A 22173-nucleotide genomic window follows, 5' to 3' on the forward strand; every position below is an offset into this window, starting at 1 on the left:
TGCTCTCCACGTGCTGACATATTAAGTCTGTGAGTCGCAAGTTTCCTCATCACACGGGGTGTGTCAGATTCGCCTCCATCAGACTTCAGCACCCAGTGGTCCGGTCTGGTGGCCACGAGCCACACGTGGAGACAGGGAACCTGAGACATGGCTGGCCCAAACAGATGTGCTGTAAGCATCAAGGACACGCCAGATTTCAAAGACTTGGTAACAGAGAAAAGAATGTAAAACATGTCAACAGTCGCTTTTTAATAATGGCTGTTTTTTTTTCTCTTGTTTTGTGGCTACATATCTAAATGATAGAATATCCTGCACGTGCTGGAATAAATTTCATCTTTGTTTAAAAACATGTGATTACAGAACTGACAATCACCTACTCGGCTCATGCCGTATTTCTACTGGTCCTCACTCTTCTATGCAAATGGTGACAGTATGTTTGCATTCAGAGTTGACACTTATCCCTTCTAATGAAACAGACTTGGGGAGCCCGAGGAGAGGCCCAGTGGTGCCTTTCTTACACTGAAACCAGTCAAGCAGAATCAAGTGGCCATTTCCTATTACCTGACTTTAAAAAGGCCAACACAAGTGGTTTCTGGTACCTGCACGAGGGCTTGAGGTTTCCACCGTGGGAACAAAGGGCTGTGGAGACCAGAGGCTGGGCTCAGAGCCGACTTCTCTGGGCTGTTAGGACTCAGCCATCTATGCCCCAGGCCTCAGCATCTCACCTGTGAGGTGCAGGTGACAGGTGAGCCCACAGGATGATACCTGCACCCAGCGACACCTGAACAAGTGTCCTGTGAGCCAGTGCAAGAATCGAGAAGTGGACGCTTAGTTTTCCTGGTAACTGCCTTATCCTTTCCCACAGATTGACTTATAAGGTAAATATCAAAGATAAAAATGTGAAAAGATAGGTTTTATTCATCAAAAGTGAACAGCAACAGGCACATATTAAAATGAGTCTGGCAAAGCCTTTTACAAATGGCTTTACACTCAAGCTTTCTCCCAAGAAAATGGCTGTTGCAACAAACTGTAAACATAATTAATAAACAGTCTTTTACAGTAACAAGGGAAATACAATTGAACTAAAAGAAAGCACCGGTTTCTCTTAAAACTAGATTACAGTTGTGCTTACTATACATGAAACAATTTAAAACAAATTACAAAAGTGGAATGTTTGTTAAATTTAAAATTAGTCCTTAGATTTTTTTTTTTGTCCTAGAAAACATCTGTTCACATCAAAAGGCCCGTCGAAGGGGAACGTTTCGTCAAAGGGAGGGACGAGAAAACAATGCACTTTTTTTCAAATCAAAACAAGAAGTTTGGTCACTTAGCTTGGTGCATAGTTAAGGCATCTGGCATCTGGAGCCATCATCTCTCACGGCTGACCTCCCTTCCCCTCCCACGTGTGGCTGCTCACTACGTCACATTCTACAATAATAAATAAAAGCCAACATCTCCGATCCTTGCCATGTGGATAAATAGAACACATGCACAGTCACACATGCACGAGCGTGCCCCAAACACACATCCACACACACACGACATACCTCTCACTCCCTGCAGCGAGAGGACTTTAGTACCCTTGCTCTGAAGGACACACTGGCCCATCCCACTTTATTTCAGATTGGCAATACCCTGAGCTGATTATGGTGTTTTAAACATTCCACCTTTTGTTTGTTTTCTTGCATGTGCAGGTCAAGTGTACAGTAGTGAAGACAACATGCAATGTCTTCACCGCGGAATCATCATACAGCTAGGACACTGGGGTTCTGCCCCGCCCGCCCCAAATTAAAAACCAAAGTTAAAAAAAAAATTGCATTGCCAAACAGCACTGGAGTGAAAGCTCGGCGGCACTCTATGATAAATGCTCAGTTTCCAGTGCATGAAATAAAACCAGAGCAAATGGGAGGCTTTGGTGGCATCCGAAGAAAAAGAAAGGCAAACTGGGGGAGGGGGAGAAAGAGCTGCAGTTCTAGGTTTGATCTTCAGAATTCTTAGTGGTTCCTTCACAATCATGCTCCAAGGCAAATTGAGAACCAATATTTCAAGAGTTGGTTTGTAAACATTGAGTCCTGCCAGAGGTGCAGACACTGGGCACTTCACATTTCCATTTTCTCCGAGAGAACCAGTGGAAGGTACAGAAACACACTGTTTGCATCAAGCTGGTTAAATTCCGAAGATTTCTGCTGAAGGCTTCAGTTCAAGCTTCACGATGATGCTTCGAAGAGCACATGGGCCACTGCAATTCTTCCTGCAAAAACTTCCTCGCTTACTCCCTCCATTTCGCTCCTGCCAGGCGCTGCCTCTTCAAGGTCTCCCACGAAAAGCCAAATGCATATTGCTGTAGGTTCGGGTCTTGTCGTTAACAAGTGGGTTCAAATGATCCAACAGAGGAAATCTTGGAAATAAATAATGCTGGCATCATTCATTTCCCTTGGCAGTCAAGAGTAAGTTCTCTCACCTCAAGACCCCGTTTCACATTTCTAACAACCTCTAGGAGGCGTCTGCCCACTGGTTCTGGGGTTTAGGGTAACCGGTTTTCCTGAGGTAATAACTGTGAGCTCAACTCCTCGAACGCAGCATCAGTGTCCTCGCTGCTCGGCTGCTCTCTCTGCAGTCCCTTCCAGCTGGCTTTGTTCAGCCCCACGTGTCCGAGCATCGTCTGGGACAGCCTGGTGTTGGAGAACCGGGCCCATTCCGTGAACAGAGGCTCCACGAGATAGGTCATAAAACCTGAGAAAACAAGGAGAAAAGGCCTCTGTGCGTGTTCTGAAACTTTCAAATGTTAATACAGAGTTTACTCTCTCAAGTCCTACTCCAGTACTATCTAGCTCTTATTTTTCTAGACGTGTGTGAAAATTTACATACCTTCTCGAAGAATCTAAGCAAGCAACGTAATGAAACTTGGAGTGGAGGTGAGCTGACAAACGCAGCACACCTCTTCTGATGATCCCTCTCAGCTGCACAGAACCACATCCTTCTATTAATGCTTCAGCAAAACTGTGGTGGCCCTGGAGCAGGGCTCAGCGGGTCCGAGGGCTGGTTCCCGCAAGACCACTAGAGCTAAGGGGATCTCCTGGGCTGCGGGTGACGAGACCGGAGCCAGGTGCAGCAGCTCTGCCATCAGTGGGGGGAGATCATCACCCCTGTCACCAGCACAGGGCGGCTTCTATGTCTTGATACCTAGGAATTTATAAAGCCAAAACTCACGACACCATGGCTTCCCTGGTGGCCTGGTGATAAACAATCTGCCTGCCAGTGCAGGAGACCTGGGTTGCGAAGATCTCCTGAAGGAAGAAATGGCAACCCGCTCCAGTATCCTTGCCTGGGAAATCCCATGGAGAGGAGCCTGGCATGTTACAGCCCATGGGGTCACCAAGAGTCAGACACTACTTAGCAACTAAACAACATCACGACACCAAGTACGAGTCTAAGAAGAACAAAGATGAATATAAACCATTAAAGTGAATACTGGAAGTGTACTAGGGCCTATTTCATGGACAGCTCATACAACCGATCTCCCTTAATTCAGAGTCAGAAAAGGAAAGGTGATTTCAGGACAGTCTGCATCTCTGGGTTACACAGTACTCGAGCCCACACTGTATCTGACTTAATAATACTACCCAGTATCTTAAGTGAAGTCGCTTAGTCGTGTCTGACTCTTTGCGACCCCATGGACTGTAGCCTACCAGGCTCCTCTGTCCATGGGATTTTCCAGGCAATAGTACTGGAGTGGATTGCCATTTCCTTCTCCAGGGGATCTTCCCGACCCAGGGATCGAACCCGGGTCTCTCGCATTGTAGACAGACGCCTTACCGTCTGAGTCACCAGGGAAGTATCTTACACAGGGTGAAAGAAGCCTCCTAGGAAACACCTTAACAAAAGCAAACATAACATCATCTTCCTAAACTTTTGATCGAAGACATGAAAATACACATTCAAATTCTATCACTGTTAACAGTTTAAAAATTTTTTTCATCTCTAAAACTTTCTTCTCAGGGAAAGACTCTATGGACCACAAACTACACATGGTCCACTTAGCCAATAAGAAAATCTCACTGGTGGGACTTCCCTGCTGGTCTGTGCTCCCAATACCGAAGGCCTGGCTTCGAGCCCTGGTCAGGGCAGTAGATCCCGCATGCCACAACCAAGAGTTTGCACGGTGCGAGTCAAGATCCCACATGTTGTAATGAAGACTGAAGATCCTACAATTAAGACCTGGTGCAGCCAAATAATATATTTATTTTTAATGTCATGGAAATAAAGCAGTTTGTACCCACTACTTTTAATCAGAAAGTCATATATGGTCTGATGGTTGAATTTTAAGTGTACCAATTCTGATCTCTGAAGTAGCAGTGACGATACTGGAAACATGGCTTTCTTCCGTGTCTCCCATCTCCTCCACACGTGTTAACTGAGAACCTACTCTATGCCAGGCACTGCTTTGGGATGGCCAGGGCTCAGCAGTGAATAGTAGAGATGTGCCTGCCACCAGGAAAGTTCTGGTGAGGAGAGACAGGACACGAGAAAAACATCACCACTGTGGTGAGAGAGCATTTCAGCCTCTGGCAGCAGCCACCCTCATACCCCTGGGTCTGGCTGAACCTGTGCCCGGAGCCCCATCTTTTTCTAGGTGCCGTAGTCAGGTCATGAGCAGCTGGGGTCTTGTGCCCAAATGTAGGACCTTATTACTACTGGTTTCACAGGATCCATTTTCTTTTTAAAAAATGCAATAGCATTCAGCCTCAAAAAAAGTTTTTTTTAAAAAAACAAATTTGTGGCTGTGCTGGGTCTTCGTTGCCACGCAGGCTTTTCTTTAGTTGTGGTGTGTGGGCTTCTCATTGCAGTGGCTTCTCCTGTTGCACTGGCAGGCAAATTCTTAACCACTGGAAGACCTGGATCCCTGTTCTTTGATTCTCCCACCATTCCAACCGGCTGAGAGCATCTGCTTCCCGTCTCTCCCATCCAACAGACTAGCTGTTTCTCCAGGCTCTCTGTTCCCTGGGGTTCTTTGAGGTCTTAAGCACCCAGTAACAGTACCCAGGCTGGGGCCACAGACACAGCCGGGAGGCACCCTGGACTCACGAGCAGTCCCGCCACTTGTTGAATCCACTTAATTGTCCCTGTCCACGTGCCCCTCTCTTCTTGTCCCAGACACCACAGGGCGCCGGGTCACGTGCCTCACTCTCACCCAGTACACGACAGACCCAGGGCTCCTATCACAGAAGAAAACCTATCGACTCCACATGACTTCTGTGTACTGACCACACGCTGGCTCCGGGCAACTGCTGCTTAGCACTAAGTTTATTCTAACAGTTCCCTGACTTACCCTAGAAGGAGATTCTTTCCAAGCCTCACTTTCCCTTAGGATTTGAGGTCGCAAAGCCCACCACCTGCTAACTGCATAAACTGGGCAAACTGGAAGAGGAGGAGCCCAGCAGCGCTTGTCTTGGGTGGCTCTGAGTCAGGAGTTGCCCAGCCACTTGTGAGTCCACTTAACTGTCCCAGGACAGCCCACGTGCTTGGGACTTCTGCCTTCACACGGTTGTGGCTGTGCGGAGCCACAACTCTCATTTACCAAGTTGCTGAAGGTAAATGAGAGGGCGGGTGCTGGGGAGACGACTTGAGGCCAGGTTCCAGTGGCCTGTGCGCAGTGCTGCGGAGTTGGCTTCAACCAGCAGGTGGCGCCGAAGAGCCTGAGGTCGCGCGTGTTCGCTGGCAATCGGGTCTAGTGGTTCCAGAATGAGAGTTTCTTTCTTTTTTGGGGGGTGGAGGCTGGGGAGGGGGTTGCTGCACTGGATCTTCATTGCTATGCATGGGCTCTTCTCTAGTTGCAGAGAGCAGGCGCATGGGCTCTGTTGCCCCACAGCATGTGGGATCTTCCAGAGATCAAACCTGTGTCCCCTACACTGGCAGGGAGATTCTTAACCACTGGACCACCAGGGAGGTTCCTATTCTTTCCATTTTAGAACAGAAAGTTACTGTAACCTGCTCTGCTTCTTAACTACTTAATTTCTGGCTGTGCTGGGTCTCCTTTGCTGCTCACGGGCTTTCTCTAGTGTGCAGGCTCCTCGCTGCAGCGACTGACTTCTGTCATTGCAGAGCAGGGGCTCTAGGCACACAGGCTCAGTGGCTGTGGCACACGGGCTCAGTGGCTGTGGCACACAGGCCTGCCATGGGATCTTTCCCAACCAGGGATCAGATCTGTGTCCCCCGCAGTGGAAGGCAGATTCTTAACCACTGGACCATCCGGGAAGCCCTGGCTCTGCTTTTTACCAACTAAAATCAAATGAGAGTAAATTACAAGGGTCAAAAAAAAAAAAAATCCAGGAATAAGATTTCTTAAATTATTTAAAAATTAGAAATAAGCATTTTAATATTTATATTTCAGATGTACCACTCTTCTTGACAAAATTAAGGTGAATGGCATTTTAAAAACCAGTTATATCTGAGTATGTATAGTTACCAATCTGGATGTTGGCAATTGATTCAGTCTGACGATCACAGAGTGGACTCACACCCAAATGATACTTTTTTTCTATATCTCCTAGAAATTTAAAAAAGAGAGAATTCTTTATGTGGAATATACCTTATTGGTTAAAAATATAATTAAAGTCTTCATCTTACCTGTAAATTCCTTAGGAAAAATGTAACATACTTAATCCTCATGAGAGGACTCCTTCTATATTAGTTCTTTTTTAAATTTTAAGTTATTCACACATAGAAAAGGTTGCCAAGCTGATAACCTATTTCAAATGGAGAGGGTGGAAAACTTAACTAGATGTTATCCCAGGATTATAATTCTGTCACAGTGTTTTAGTTTAAAACTTCAGATTTCTAAAAGGAAGACGCATGGAATGAAGATCTTTATCTTTCTGGCCTTAATTCACAAAGTATGTCCTATGGCCATACCCTTCACACGGGACAAGGATGGAGCAAGGGCAGGACAATCCTGTACAGCAAAACTTTCAAACTTGCTCTACGTCTATTCATAAATGCACACACACCAGATCAATTCAAAAGATAACTGCTGATGTTTTCAAACAGGTCCGCAATTTGTGCATTATTGGTTCTACGTCCATCTATTGTGAACTGTCACTAAAAGTATCAGGCACCTACTGCTAGACTCTACAGCTGTCTAGCAGTTATTCTAAGTTATTTTAATTGCCTAAGTTATCTTATTCATATGATGCTAAAAAATGAAATGGACAAGTGATCACTCAATATTCAACACTGTAACTTGCCTTGATGGAAGAATTCCTCTGTTACTTTTTCACTCCACTGCTTGCTTAATTCCCAGGTCCGACACGGGTTACAAATATCGGCACACTTCAAAGCCATCTAGCAAGCAAAATATTGAAACTGTCTTAAGAAAAAGAGTAAAATTTCAAACGTACTAAGTTTAAATATACTCTGATAGCGGGGAAAAGGACACCTTAAAACAGAAAAAGAAAATGTTGCAATAGGACATCTATTATCCTTTACACTGAGTTTGGGGCTTTCCTGGTGGCTCAGACGGTAAAGAATCTGCCTCCAATGCAGCAGACGCCAGTCTGCAGCAGACTCGATCCTTGGGTCAAGAAGATCCCTTGGAGAAGGAAATGGCAACCCACTCCAGTGTTCCTGCCTGGAGAATCCCATGGACAGAAGACGCCTGATGGTGTCCATGGGGATGAAAAGAGTTGGGGTACAACTGAGCGACTTTCATTTTCACACTGAGTTTATGACAGTGTTAGTTATAGCAATCATTTTATAGAGGTGCCGAACATGCTTGATAATTCCAGAGAGCTAACACAGAACTGTATTAATCAGAAAGCTACAAACCAATCAGTCATTTCTCATTTTTCATATGTGAGAACTTGTTAAAATGCTGTTGGGGCTTCTCTGGCCATCCAGTGGTTAAGACTCTGTGCATCCAATGCAGGGGCACAAGGTCAATTCCTGTTCAGGGAACTGAGATCCTGTGTGCTATGCAGCACAGTCAAAAAATGTAACAACAAAAAAAAGCTGCTACTGTTGACTGGTACCGCATCTTGTAAACACTGTTTTTGTCAGAAATCTCAAGTGTGAAAAAGACAAAACTGATGGACCTTTCCTGCACAGCCTTGGGCGACGCTTTGCAGACCACAGCTTGCTCTCAAGATTTAACCACTCAGAACTACATGAGAATATTTCATTTTTATTCTAACCATCTGCCCTAGAAATAGACTTTTTCCAGGCCACATTTTACCTGTAAGACCAAGTGCCTATGCCTGGCATCTTCCAGATGTAGATCGCCCTTATCCAGATGGGCCCGAAACAAGGACAAGTATTCATTCTGGCGGCTGATGTCTGTGGCCAGTATCAGAGCGCCTATCTGAGCCTCCATCTGTTGTCTGGAAGTAGAGAAACAGACAGAGAAATACAAGGCTTTCAGTTGAATAGCTACTTTTTAATTATTTTTCCCTTAATCTTAATATTCAGAAAGCTTTACTGAGCTCTAAGATATTCTGCCATTCAACTTTTAACCTACCACAAAACATGGGTTTTAAGGAACACATTTTAAAAACCTACTAAAATGGTCAAACCAAGACCAAGAGAGCTGGTAGGAAAATATCACTCGGCAAACACTCTGAAAGGAAAGCCTTAAGGTGGAATTATATGCCTTAAAAAAAAAAGTCTATGTACAATTGACATGTTGCTTGAGAAAATTTTTTGCTGTAATGTAGGGAACAACCTTGGATTCTTTGTTGGTGCTTGAGATGCAGGAGGAGGGTCAGATGGAGGAAAAACGGACTATTCGACTACTGACTTCTGCAGACATGAGAAAATATGTCTGAGTAAACCCTAATGAAACTCCACCAAGCAATGCAATAAAGTTTAGATTCAATTATATTTTCCAAGCCAAATTCAAGAATCAATTATCTGTAAGACTATTCAAATTTTCTGGAAGGGAAAATGTAATATGTTAATACAGATAACAAATATATCATCTAAAAAGCTTTCTCAAGTCAAATAGGAAGAATGTTTAAAAATTCCTTTTGTTTCAATGGGCCATCACCAATGTTTTCTTTGTACAATGATCAGTAAAGAGCTGATCATTATAGATTAAAAAGCTCACAATATCGAATATTAAATAAAACCCTAAAGAAGACATAAAAGGATGCGACTGTGTAGTATTCCTGATTTTCACTTTTTATTTGAAATAAATACGAGAATTCAACAGGGTTAACATCAAATGCAAAACATGATAAAAAGGAAATAATAAAGCGAGTAATTTAATCCATTTTATTCAAGAAAAAGAGCATTTATATATACTAACACCAGTTAGTATATGGTGGTAAATAGTTTTTATATATTTGTACGACAACAAGAAACAATTTTACTTACCAGAAGTACCGTCAAACTCCAAATGGCAGCCATGGATACAGACTTAAATTTTTTTAAGCCCACCTTTTTTCTTATGATCATTACCAAAAACCATTGTTTTATAAAGTTTTTTTAAATTGAGAAAGGGAAAGAAAAAAGAAAGAGCAGTGACAGTAACTTAAACCTTGACATCCTAACACATTTTTATGCTCCCCTTTCTCCAGAATTAGGCAGTTGATATCCACTGACACCGTTTCCCCAGGTCACCTTCTCGGGATGAGACACCATTAAAAGCTTTTGTTGGTGGACCAATGACAAGATTCTGTTGACAATACCACCGTATCGGGCTCTTTTACGTTAGTGCTTTTTGTTAGCTTTTCAAATGGTGTGTGTGTGTGTGCGCGCGCGTGTGTGTGTGTGTACACGCGCTTAGTTGTTCAGTCATCCAGTCGTGTCCAACTCTTTGAGAGCCTATGGACTATAGCCCTGGAAGCTCCTCTGTCTGTGGAATTCTTCAGGCAAGAATACTAGAGTGGGTTGCCATTTCCTCCTACAGGGGACCTTCCTGACCCAGGGATCAAACCTGTGTCTCCTGCATTGGCAGGTGGGTTCTTTACCACTGAGCCACCTGGGAAGCCCGGCTCAAATGGTCTGCTTGACATCAAATGACACTGATGTCTAAAAAAAAAATATTAGGTTTTCCATTCTTTCTCTTCATTACTTTTCCTAAAACAGATTTTAATGAATCTATTTCTTATACAGAATGTTTACTTTCTATCCAATTTACCTTTACACTAAGATTTTATTCAAGAGTGTAAAATGGAAATACGTAACTCTATTTACATAAATAAGAGGTAAACATGCCTGAGCCACTGTTTATCTGGAATGCATTTTATAGTATCTGTGGATTGATCCTTCATAAAAATTCACTGAAAAAAAAATGCTACTGACTGTGTTTCAGAATAGGTGTAAATTACTAAAATTTTGATGCAAATTTGTAAAATAAGATAATTAACCCCAAATTAGGGCTTCCCTGGTGGCTCAGATAGTAAAGAATCCACCTGCAATGTGGGAGACCTGGGTTCGATCCCTGGGTCAGGAAGATCCCCTGGAGAAGGGAATGGCTACCCACTCCAGTATTCTTGCCTGGAGAATCCCATGGACAGAAGAGCCTGGTAGGCTACAGTCCATGCGGTTGCAAAGAGACACAGCTAAGCGACTTTCATTTTCACCCCCAAATTGTGGAATACCTGAATATAACAACATAATCTTAAAAACTTTAAATAACTGCTTTCCAACTTAATATCCACAGTTCATAACTAATTAATTTTATCTTAACCTACCTGCTCTCTAATGGCATATGTGAGAATAAACCGGATTCTCTCAATAACCCCACTGCAGATCTCCAGTGGTGATTTTCCAGAACTGAGGTATTCTACCAAAAAAAAAAAAAATTTAAAAAGGGCAGATCTGAATTAGCAAAGGGTAAGTCTTTCTGAACATAAAGCAATGTTTCTAAGTAATATCAGGCTGGTTAAAATTCTAGCATTCATTGAGAACCGATTTACTTTCACTCCTCTAAAACATGACCCATTTTCTAGAATACAAGATTAAACTTGGAGGAAGAACTTGCACTCACCTTGTATAAAGTTGCCAGGTAATGGTTAGTTTTAATGAGGAAAGGTTGATTAACACCTGGATGATCCAGATCATGAGTGGCAGCTGCAATTAAGCTCAGCAAGACGTCCCAAGGAGTTACAGAGTTGGCAAGCTAGACGGTGGCAAGGAATAACTGATTACAGACGTGTCTGCCACAAACTGTACCATGACAACAGCTGTTCTAAATCGGCCTCCTCCCCTCACGTTTCTCTGACTGTCCGTCCAGGCCAAGGCGTGCCTGCCACGTGTTGTCCACTCTCACCCCTGGCGGGAGGCATGGCATGATGCAGTCCCTCGCCCGTGGGGAGGTCACGGGCCCGGCTCACCCTTACACGGCTTCATTTGGAACAAGTGTAACTAAGATGACAGCTGAAGTATAAATCATCTTTTCGAGTATGTTCATGGTGAAAAGTGTTTGAAAGAAGGATGATCAGGGCTACACCGGCAAAAAGCGTTTCACGTCACCACTGCCAGACGTGTCCGTGCTCGCCTGCACACTCTCCCCTCTGGTGCCCGGCACTGCTGCCCTCCGCTCCGCAGCCCTGGCTTCTGGCTGGGCGTGGCCAGCGGGAGGCTGAGGCCCCACAGCCCGTGGACCAGGTTTACCCCCACACCTGCTCAGGTCCCCTGGAATGCAACACTTAGTTCCAATGGTCCACTTTCCTGGCTGTGTAGTGGTGAAGTACCAATTTCTCCCACAAGACGGTCAAAGAGAAACTTTAGGCTTGGCCCAGAGGTTTGTTTTTTTTTTTTTCCTCCAGAGTATTTTTTTACAGTTTAATTTAAAAATTGGGGCAGCTGGGTGTACATGCATAAAACGTATCCATTTTATCACTGTATATGAATGATGCCACAATAAAATCGGCGTTTTTTAACTGGGGTATTTCACATATTCCACGATCTCTTGAAAAACCAGAAGAGTGGCACCCACGTGGCTGTATTCTCAGAGTTGGCATCAACTAGCACAAACTGGCCCTGTCAGCCTGCTTCCCTCCCAACATCTAGCTGGAACAAAGACCCCAGGGGAGAGGAGTCTAGAAGCAGGCCTAAGGGTGGGCGGATGTAATTTCATCAGCTCTAGAACAGGAAACGTCCATGAGCAAACACGGCTTCCATTACATCTATGGCTGATGACCCCCAACTCTGACTTCTCTGTTTTACTGCAGACTCCCATCCACCTCTTCACTAGATCCCTCCACTTGGATATGGCAGGGACACGCATAACCGCACACATCCACAATGCAGCTCACCATCTCCCCGGCCCTCTCCCCTCTTCTACCTTCTCTCCCTCACAGCTGCTCAGGGCGGTGTCCACCCACCCCTCCTCCTACTTCACCCCCCAGAGGCATCCAGACACCACATCCTCCTCATTCTGATTTCCAAAGACCTCACCAACCGCCCACCTCTCTCCTGCCCCACAGCTACAGAAACAGCCCCTCATGGGCAGCGGCTGCGTTGCTGGTCTTGTCTGCTCTGTTCTCCCCCCACAGCCAGGACAGTTCTGTAAAGTCTCCCACTTCAGTCCCACAGCTCCCTATTCATCACTGGACACGACACCCAATGCCATCCCTGCCCTCATGGAGCTCAGTGTAATCGCCAGATGACTCGCATGGAGAAGCCGGATGCCTTGGCCTTCGCTTGGGCTTCTGCAGCCTTGCTCTCGACAATCACCTCGATTCTATAGCTTAAAGTGTGATTAAAAATACAGCCACATTTGCAAACTTGATCCTGCTACATGTCATTCCTGAGAAGGAAGCTTCTGAGTCTAATTAAATCTCCAACTTAGGGCTTCCCAGGTGGATCAGTGGTTAAAAAAAAAAAATCCGCCTGCCAATGCAGGAGAGGTGGGTTCAATCCCTGGGTCAGGAAGATCCCCTGGAGGAGGAAATGGCAACCCACTCCAGTATTCCTGCCTGGAGAATTCCACGGACAGAGGAGCCTGGTGGGCTACAGTCCATGGGGTCACAAAGAGGCGGACATGACTGAGTGACTAAACAACAACAAAATCACTAACTTAAGGAAGCGCTTGAAATTAAACCAAGAGAACTTGCTCAGGGCTCTGGCTGACTGTAAACACCAGCACCTTACCTTAGGTTCTTTTAGGTAACAGTGCATGGCCTGAGTAACATCGGCAGCGTGGACTGCATTGTGGTAAGGGTTCTGACTGTGGTAATCTTCTTGAATCATCACTGTATCGAAGGAAAAAAGACCCCAAATTTAATTGCAAATAGGAGGCACTTACAAGTGCAAAAATTGGAACAATTATGTATTTCCCACTTACCCTACTCACGTGGCTATCAGCTACCTGTTCAATTCAGAGAGATGATAACCACTTCAGAACTCACATGACCACCACTGTGACTAACTCGTTTGAAACTTTTCAAATGAGAAGGTATTCATGTCAAATTTATAAAATTATTTTTTCTTCTCTTTTAAAATGTCAATCTCACTGTGCCAAACTCCTTTGACTGTCGTTCACTTTAAAAATACTTTCTTAGTTAACTCAAAGCAGTACAATTCATTCAACAAATATGTATTGTGCTAGGTGCTGTTCTAGGAACTATGAGTTCATCAGAGAGCAAAAATCTTTGATGCAATACTAGTACAGATGTTGGGGAATGTGCGTGGATTCCAGGATGCTTTATCAGTGAGGTGAGTTTTGGATCTGGAATCAGTTTTTTAGGAGTGCGGGAAGAATGACCTGTTAATCTGGCTTCTCTGCTCAGTGTCAGTTATGCTAACCATGAAAAAGCAGACGAGGATGAGGGGTCCAGCCACACCCGCCACCATCAAACCTGCACCACGGCCCCAGCAGCCCGGCACTCAGTCCAGTGGTGCCCGGAACCGTGAGCCAACCCCAGTGGTGAGGGGCGAAGAGCACTGGAACTTTCTACTGACTCTGATTCCACCCTTTAAAATAGCTTTTTAAATACTCTTGTTAATACCTATGTTTGTATGTGCTTTTATAATTTATGTGTTAGTACATATTACAGACATATAATTTATACATAAATATGCATTAGAAGTCTTTCAAAAAGTCCTAGATATCTCCTCTTAGTTAGATAATTAAGAGGAAAGAAAATATTCTCTTCTTCCTTAAAAAAATAAGAAAGAATCCTTATGCTAATTTTTTTCTAACACATTTACTTGGTGAAAGACCCCAATTTGTTTCCTGGCAGAGTGTTCTTAAATATCACTCTGCACATTAAAACATAGTCAAAATAATCCTTGGAGGTTGCTGTGAAGAGATTTCATGGATCAGGAAAAGAGAAGATCCATAAGGTTTTAATCTTCAAGAAGTGAGGAAAGGACAGAAGTCGTGTTGTCTTTGTGAGAAAGTTATGGCTGACATGGGAGACTGTGGGCAAAGGGGCTCCAGCTCACCAGGCCCCTGGTGCCCCCACCCATGGCACTGGGCCCTCACAGCTCCCCACCCAGGGGTGCGGTCGCCCCTGTGACCAGCTCCGGCAACAGGGTTATTTGTGGTGGATGGGAAGGTGCCAGCGTCCAGCCCAAGCTCTGGGCGCACCAGCGGTCTCCTGAAAACTGGCCACTGCACTTTGAACAAGCTCGGCTCATTGCAAAATAATTTTTCAAAAAAAATTATTCTCTGTATCTCGCTGCACTGGATCTTAGCTGCGGCATGCGGGATCTAGTTCCCTGACCAGGGATCGAACCCAGGCCTCCTGCATTGGGCGCACTGAGTCTTAGCCACTGGACAGCAGGGAAGTCCCTGTTTTTTGTTTTTAATGTGACTCTGTTATGGTGCCAAACTCCTCTGCCTCCCTTTAATTTAACAGTAGACCACGTAGAGCTGAGCTGGGTCAGGCCCAGTGCCCCTGAGGAGGGCCCAGCCGAGGCCCGCGAAGTTGCCACATGGCTCATCCAGTGTCCTGGGCAGGGACACGTTAAACAAGCGCAGCCAGACCAGCAGCAGCCCACAGACTCAGGGCTCCATACACGTGTGTTGCTTCAAAACACTAACTTTGGGGTGGTTAGTTTTAAAGCCATAGCTGATATAACCGAAAGAAAAGGTAACAAGTTTCCATACATTACTCTTAAATGGGTTAGAATCACTTACCTAAAAATCTACGAAGTTTCATCATATCTAAATGGAAGTACTCAATTAATCCATGGAGACTAAATAAATGAAAGGTTAAACTTACTAGACTATTTCCTAAAAAGAAAGGAGAGGAGACATTAGTAGGAATACAAGATATTAATAACACAACACACTGTGCTTCCAAATAAGGGTTTAAATATATAACATAAAGAGTACTAAGTCCTACCTGTTGTCCATCTAAAATTTACATCTTATCTTACCAGTTCTGAGTTTTAAATATCACATCTTTTTTTCCATTCAAAGAAAAAAACTTTTTTTGGGTTTTATTTTTCAAAAACCAAACAAATGGATGATAAATAATTAGAATTGATAGAAAACTCTGAAAATTATCCACACTGAGTAAGTTTAATTCAATTTCCCAAAGCACCTAAAACCTCCTTGCAACCATCCCCCTAACTAAGCAGGTATGTCCCAGAGCAAAGCATCTTGACTACAAATGCTGTATTATTTAACAATTGAATAGACTCTATATTTAAAGTGTGTAAGCTCATATATTACTGCCAGAAAATAGCATAACACATGATTCTGTATTCTCAAAAGAAATCTATGTTTCTTACAAACATATATATAAATAAGACCCAACTAGTTCCACAATGAAAATTTGTAGTAATAATATTTACAAAGAATGATAAAGGACTACTGGGCTAACCTAATCCAAAACTGCCTGAATAACTGTTAAGAAGCCCATGGCTGAGGAAAAAAAGTAAATTAACTGGAACAATGTCTGCATGAGCAACACAGGAAAGGATGTGGCTGCCAAGAGAGCCCTCTTAAATACCACCTCACTTACCATCTTCAAACAGAAAGAAAAAAACCCATTTCAAATCTTCTACCTTTAAGAAGTGAAAAGTTTAAAAATGTATTCAAATTTTGGTAACACTCTACTGGTGCAAATATGAGCCCATGTGGTCTAGAATCAGGTGAAGAAGCAGGCTATGGTCCTATTTTTACTGCTGTAACAATTTTTCTTGGGACAGATACATAGATGTTTCAGAACGTATAATCAAAATAAAAATCTGATTTTTAAAAAATGAGCAAAGGATCTGAATCAATGGTTTTCCAAATAAGACATACAAGTGGCCAATAGGTATATGAAAAGCTGTTCACTGATCACCAGGGAAACGCAAATTAAAACCACAACGAGGGATTACCTCACACTTGTCAGAATGGCTATTATCAAAAAGATAAGAGATAACAAGTGCTGGCGAGGGTGTGAAGAAAAGGGAACCCCTTGGTGAACTGTTGGTGGGATTTTTAAGCTGGTGTAGTCACTATGGAACACAATGGAGGTTCCTTAAAAAATTTAAAACAGAACTAACATCTGATTGAGCAATTCTACTTTGGGGTACATATCTGAAGGAAATGGAATCACTATCTCAAAAAGATATCTGTAGCCCCGTCTTCACTGAAGCATTATTTACAATAGCCAAGACATGGCCTCAACCTAAGGGCCCACAGATGGATGACTGGATAAAGAAACCGTGATATGTATGCAATGGGATATTACTCAGGCATAAGAACCAGGAAATCTTGCCTCATGTCACAAACGGAGGGAGTCTGAGGAACTGTGCCAAGTGAAAGAGAAAGACAAATGCTGTATGATCTCACCTCTACATGGAATCTAAACCCAAACAAAGTCCTGAGCTCACAGATACAGAGAACAGATCAGTGGGTGCCAGACGTGAGGGTGTGGGGAGGTGGACAAAGTGTACTGCACACTTGAATGCTGCTAAGATAACAGATCTTAAAAATTCTCATCATAATAAAAAGATGTAACTTCTATGTGTGGTGACTAGACCCATGTGGTGATTATTTTGCAGTGTATACAAACAGTAAATCACTACATTGTATACTTCAAGCTAATATGTCAATTACACTTCAATTTAAAAAAAAAGGATATATATTCATTCTCTATATTTAGGTAATCATAGGTTCTCCCCAAAGTTGTTTCCCAAACCTAATGAAATAAATGACTGATCTCTAGGGTCTAGAATAAGTTTTAAGGAAGCTGCAATCCAATGGTAAAATACCCACATCTGGAATTCAGGCAAATGGCAGTAAGAAAGGCATGCTAACGTCTTCCCTCCAAGAACCTCAGAGGAATCTGACAAGAACCAATCTGTCAAAGTGCACCACCCATACCAGAATGAAAAGCTGCATACTACTACTACTACTACTACTAAGTCACTTCAGTCATGTCCGACTCTGTGCGACCCCACAGACAGCCTCCCACCAGGCTCCCCCATCCCTGGGATTCTCCAGGCAAGAACACTGGAGTGGGTTGCCACTTCCTTCTCCAATGCGTGAAAGTGAAAAGTGAAAGTGAAGTCGCTCAGTCGTGTCCGACCCTCAGCGACTCCATGGACTGCAGCCTTCCAGGCTCCTCTGTCCATGGGATTTTCCAGGCAAAAGTACTGGAGTGGGGTGCCATTGCCTTCTCCGGAAAAGCTGCATGCAACATTTTTTATTTTCAATTCACAAGATACCAACTGACTTGATACCAGTCAGTAAGAATACAAGTCAATGGAATTTATTATTTCAAAGCAGGTGATGCTTAGTTGATATGTTACAACAAGAAACGGGCGCTGAAGAAATTCTTTTATATAAAAATGGAAACAAACGCTTTCTTGGAAAAGAAAATTTATAACTTAGAGAAAAGTTACCTTATATAAAGACACACCAAAGGACAGCCTGCCTATGGCGTTATGGCTCTCAACAGGTTTCCGGATGGGACTCTACATGTAAGGACTGGGCTACGGCGACAACACGGGCCTAGCAACAAGGGCCCTCATGTGCCAGGTGACCTTCAGGGGTGACAAGCCCTATCTTGGTATCTCATGTAACAACTCATTCCTGCAAAAGCAACATCTAATATATTCTCTGTGTGTGTGTATGTTAGTCACTCAGTCATGTCGGACTCTTTGCGACCCCATGGACTGTAGCTCGCCAGGCTCCTGTGTCCGTGGGACTCTGCAGGCAAGAATAATAGAGTGAGTTGGCATTCCCTTCTCCAGTGGATCCAACCTGGGTCTCCTGTATTGCTGGCAGATTCTTCATCATCTGAGCCACCAGGGAAGCCCAAATATGTCCTACCAGAATATAACTACTTTCCACCTTTCAGTGGACAAGCCAGGAGTAATCTGTCTTAGTGGGAATCAGAGCTTCTTCCCTGCCCTCCTCATAGTATCACTTGAAAAATCACCACAAGAAGAAACACAGGGCACACCGGCCGAATGAGCAAGAAGCGAAAACTACACACTTAGATACCAAGTACATGCATCATCCAGGATTCATTCCAGGCTAAGCAGCTTTGAAAGGAAAGCAGATCCAATTAAATAATGCAAGTTAAAAAGGAATTTTCTTCTGCCCACTTGTTTCCCAATAATATCTCTTCCTATATAAAATTCCTTAACTTTTGGGTGACTGTAGTGAACTGAATATGTATTAATAGGTCACCATCTGTAAAACAACAAGTGGGTAGCTAACCACGGATGGCTTCTACTAACCCCTAACAACTCTAAGAAGAAATCATTTGGCCACCTTTTCCACAAAAAAAGGGGTGAGATGTAATTAAAGAAGAGCTGGTGTTAGTTGCTCAGTTGTGTCTGACTCTTTGTGATCCCATGAACTGGAACCCACCAGGCTCCTCTGTCCATGGGATTCTCCAGGCAAGAATACTGGAGTGGGTAGCCATTCCCTTCTCCAGGGGATCTTCCCAACCCAGGGAGCAAACCTGGGTCTCCTGCACTGCAGGCAGATTCTTTACCATCTGAGCCACCAGGGAAGCCTAAGGCAAGCCAAGTGCTACCTAAGTTAACTCACGTGGAGCAGTGGCTAGAACTTCTGCCCATCTTACACTGCCACCCTCATTCCACTTCCACCGCCACGCCCTCTGGCTGGTAGGATACATTCTTTTTAAAAATAAAATCTAGAGAAAAACAATCAACTATTTCTGTGAGTGACAAAGTGTCCAGGGGACTAAGAATAGGCTATGAGCTGTTAAGTGTTATGTGAGGTTAGACCTTGAAGGTGTTAAGGGCGGCACTGTATTATGTATATTTATCCTGAGATAAGGACGAAAGGAATATATCTGTTGCATTAGGAAAGGGGAGTTTCCCAGATCTGGAAGAAGCTGAGGCACTTAGACTTTCAAAGAGGGAAGGCTGCATGGAGGGACAGCTGTGTAAATGCGATTAGAGTCCTTTCTAGAAGGACAGACCGGAGTGGGGGCCTGGGAGGGGAAGGGCCACTGGTCACCAGAGGGCAGAGAGAGAGAGAACAGGAAGAGGGAAGAAGAAAAACAGAAGGCGGGGAAGTGGGAGGGAGGTTCCACCGCTGAGGTGACCTTTACTGTCCTCACACTTGTGCCTGGGATGGTCTAGTTTATCTTCTGTCGACAGACACAGACAACCAGAACGTGATCACAACGCTGTCCTCACTATGCCTGGCCCACACAGCTCAGAGGGAACGATGATGTGATACTAACTTCGTTATTGTTCAGTCACTCAGTCATGTCTGACTCTTTGCGACCCCATGGACTGCAGCACACCAGGCTTCCCTGTCCTTCACCATCTCCCGGAGTTTCCTCAAACTCATGTCCATTGAGTTGGAACTATGCTAGTCTCAAGATGACTACAGCCTGGTTTCCATATTTGGCTTCCTTGTAAAAAGGAACTGCATTCCAAAGTAAAACTAGGGGGGAAAAAAGGTAGTTTCAAAGTATAGAAGGAGCCACATACTTATTTCATTCTCAGCAGTAAGAACTTCCTCTCAGTGAACTTCCCACTCTGCTTCATTTATTTAAAAGGCAAAAGGGACAAAGTCTAGTTGGACTATATAGGTACCACCAATTTTTTACGTCAAAGATCTTATAGTAAATGAAAAATGATTCCCAAAGGGAATTTTGTTCCTGCACCCAAAGATAATAAAGAAAAATGAACCTTGGCTCAGTTGGTAAAGAATCTGCCTGGAATGCAGGAGACCTGGGTTCAATCCCTGGGTTGGGAAGATTCCCCTGGAGGAGAGCATAGCTACCTACCATAATATTCTGGCCTGGAGAATCCCTTGGACAGAGGAGCCTGGCAGGCTACAGTCCATGGGGTCACAAAGAGTCGGACATGACTGAGCAGCTAACACTTTTTTCACTTTCAGCCAAAGCAAAACAAAACTCAGAAAGAGGTAGACAAATCAGAATCACCTTTTTTTTTTCCCAACATACTCACACTTTCCAAAGATAGTGATTAGCTCCAAGCTCTCCCCCACCCGACCCCGCCAGAGAGAAGGAGTGTCAGAAGGGACCGCTCTGCTGATCATAACACACCATCTCTCTAAAGTGCACAGAGAAAGAGAGCCTGAGAACCACAGTGAGAAGAAAAGCCATCTCTCAAAAGGGCGTCAATCTACCACACATCTCGGGCTATCAAAACTGGAATATAAGATTGGAGGATGTCACTGTACATGGCTACAGCACAAAAAACCCAAAAAGGAAACGTCAAGAACCATGAGATAGTAATGTGCACATTGGGTTGTTAATAGCAAGAGAAAAGAAGTGTGTGCTCAGTAGTGTCTGACTCTGTAGCCCTGTGGACTGTGGCCCGCCAGGCTCTTCTGTCCATGGGATTCTCCAGGCAAGAATACTGGAGTGGGTTGCCATGCCCTCCTTCAGAGGAATCTTCCTGATTCAGGGATCGAAACCTCGTCTCTTGCATTGGCAAGCGAATTCTTTACCAACTGAACCAGCTGAGAAGCCTCTTATTAACAGAAGTAGGTTTAATTAGAGTTACCCAAGTGACGATGACAAGGATTACTTTTGATTACTACTAAGAGTGATAATCAAAAAGCAAAATTTTAGGTGGATGCTCTAAGCTTACAGTTCAGTCACTGGAGAAGGAACAAAATAATGCTCCCTCAGCCAGCAGAGGGCGCCTACACTCAGCAAATGAAAGCAGTGGCAACCCCATCAAAGCAGCAACCCTGAGAGTACATTAGAGTAAGCCAAAGTCTTCACTTACCATTTGTCAGTCTATCAAATAGAAAGATATCGAAACTCCAATTTCCAACTTTTTCCAGCATACACTGAAATGAAAACCAAACATTCCTACTGTAATTTAATCTCAGTAACTTTCTCTGTCTTTTGTAGATAGTCCATAAGGAAGCTAACAAAAACAGAAAACGGTCGACTTAAGAAATGCTAATTATCACTCTCCTTAATCATGACCTTTCCAAACAACTCCAAAATATGTCCAAAGGGATAAACTCCATTTGAAAAACAATTACTGTTTTCTCAATTGATAAATGTATAGCTAAGGCTGGTGTTCCTTTTGACTTATTCTTATGTTCTCATGAACTGTCAAGAATTCCAGTACCCATCACAGAAGTGTAGTTCACACACTGCATGGACTAGGAACTAGATTTTAAAAATCTAATAAAAGTTGTCATAGTTGAATACTTGCTACATTCCAGGTACTATTAAAAATGCTTTATTTTTGACACATTCTTACTATTCACACCAACACCATCATGTAGGCATTGTTTTCAACCCTCATTTACAGATGGGGAAAGAGGGAGAAAGTCATTAACTTGCTCAGCGAGAGTCACAGAGCTGGGTCTTAAGTCAGGCGATCAGACTCTGGAATCCAGGTACCAGACACCTGTAGTATATACTACACTTAAATTATTAGTTATTTGTCTTCTTAAAACACATTCCCAATTTATTTATTAATATTCCTTAAATATCCTAATAAAATACTCCATAGCATTTACTACATAATTTTTAAGTTGATGGTTATTTCAGCCAAGCAAATAAGCCCCACAACAACCCTAAAAATCAAACGTTTTTAAACCATGTCTTCGTGTCCTGAAAATTTTGTGGACTTTATTTTCAAGAAAAAAATTTGTATTTTGTACCCAAAAGTTCACTGTCATATATACATATATGACTAAATCAGCATAAGCAATACTAGGTATTACCAGTAGAAATGATAATAGTCCTAACAACCAATGACACACAGACCAATATTCTCATCTGAAAAAGCAGAACTTGA

The 22173-nt window shown here is 43.4% G+C and overlaps 1 protein-coding gene across 2 annotated transcripts in view; it reads right to left on the reverse strand.

Moving 5' to 3' along the window:
• Window positions 1–1141: 1141 nt before the first annotated feature.
• Window positions 1142–22173, reverse strand: part of PDE7A (phosphodiesterase 7A) — a 106896-nt gene continuing 85864 nt past the window's right edge. For both annotated transcript variants that reach the window (XM_068983664.1, XM_068983665.1), the window contains exons 5-13: window positions 21142–21205; window positions 15089–15184; window positions 13096–13196; window positions 10988–11119; window positions 10692–10783; window positions 8231–8375; window positions 7245–7341; window positions 6467–6547; window positions 1142–2733 (exon numbers count right to left, since the gene is read on the reverse strand). In XM_068983664.1, coding sequence (XP_068839765.1) covers window positions 2525–2733; window positions 6467–6547; window positions 7245–7341; window positions 8231–8375; window positions 10692–10783; window positions 10988–11119; window positions 13096–13196; window positions 15089–15184; window positions 21142–21205 — 1017 coding nt within the window. In that variant the 3' untranslated portion in view covers window positions 1142–2524. The remainder of the gene's footprint in view (window positions 2734–6466; window positions 6548–7244; window positions 7342–8230; window positions 8376–10691; window positions 10784–10987; window positions 11120–13095; window positions 13197–15088; window positions 15185–21141; window positions 21206–22173) is intronic.

This window comes from Capricornis sumatraensis, chromosome 11 (genome assembly GCF_032405125.1).
Source record: "Capricornis sumatraensis isolate serow.1 chromosome 11, serow.2, whole genome shotgun sequence".
Taxonomy (NCBI): Eukaryota; Metazoa; Chordata; class Mammalia; order Artiodactyla; family Bovidae; genus Capricornis; species Capricornis sumatraensis.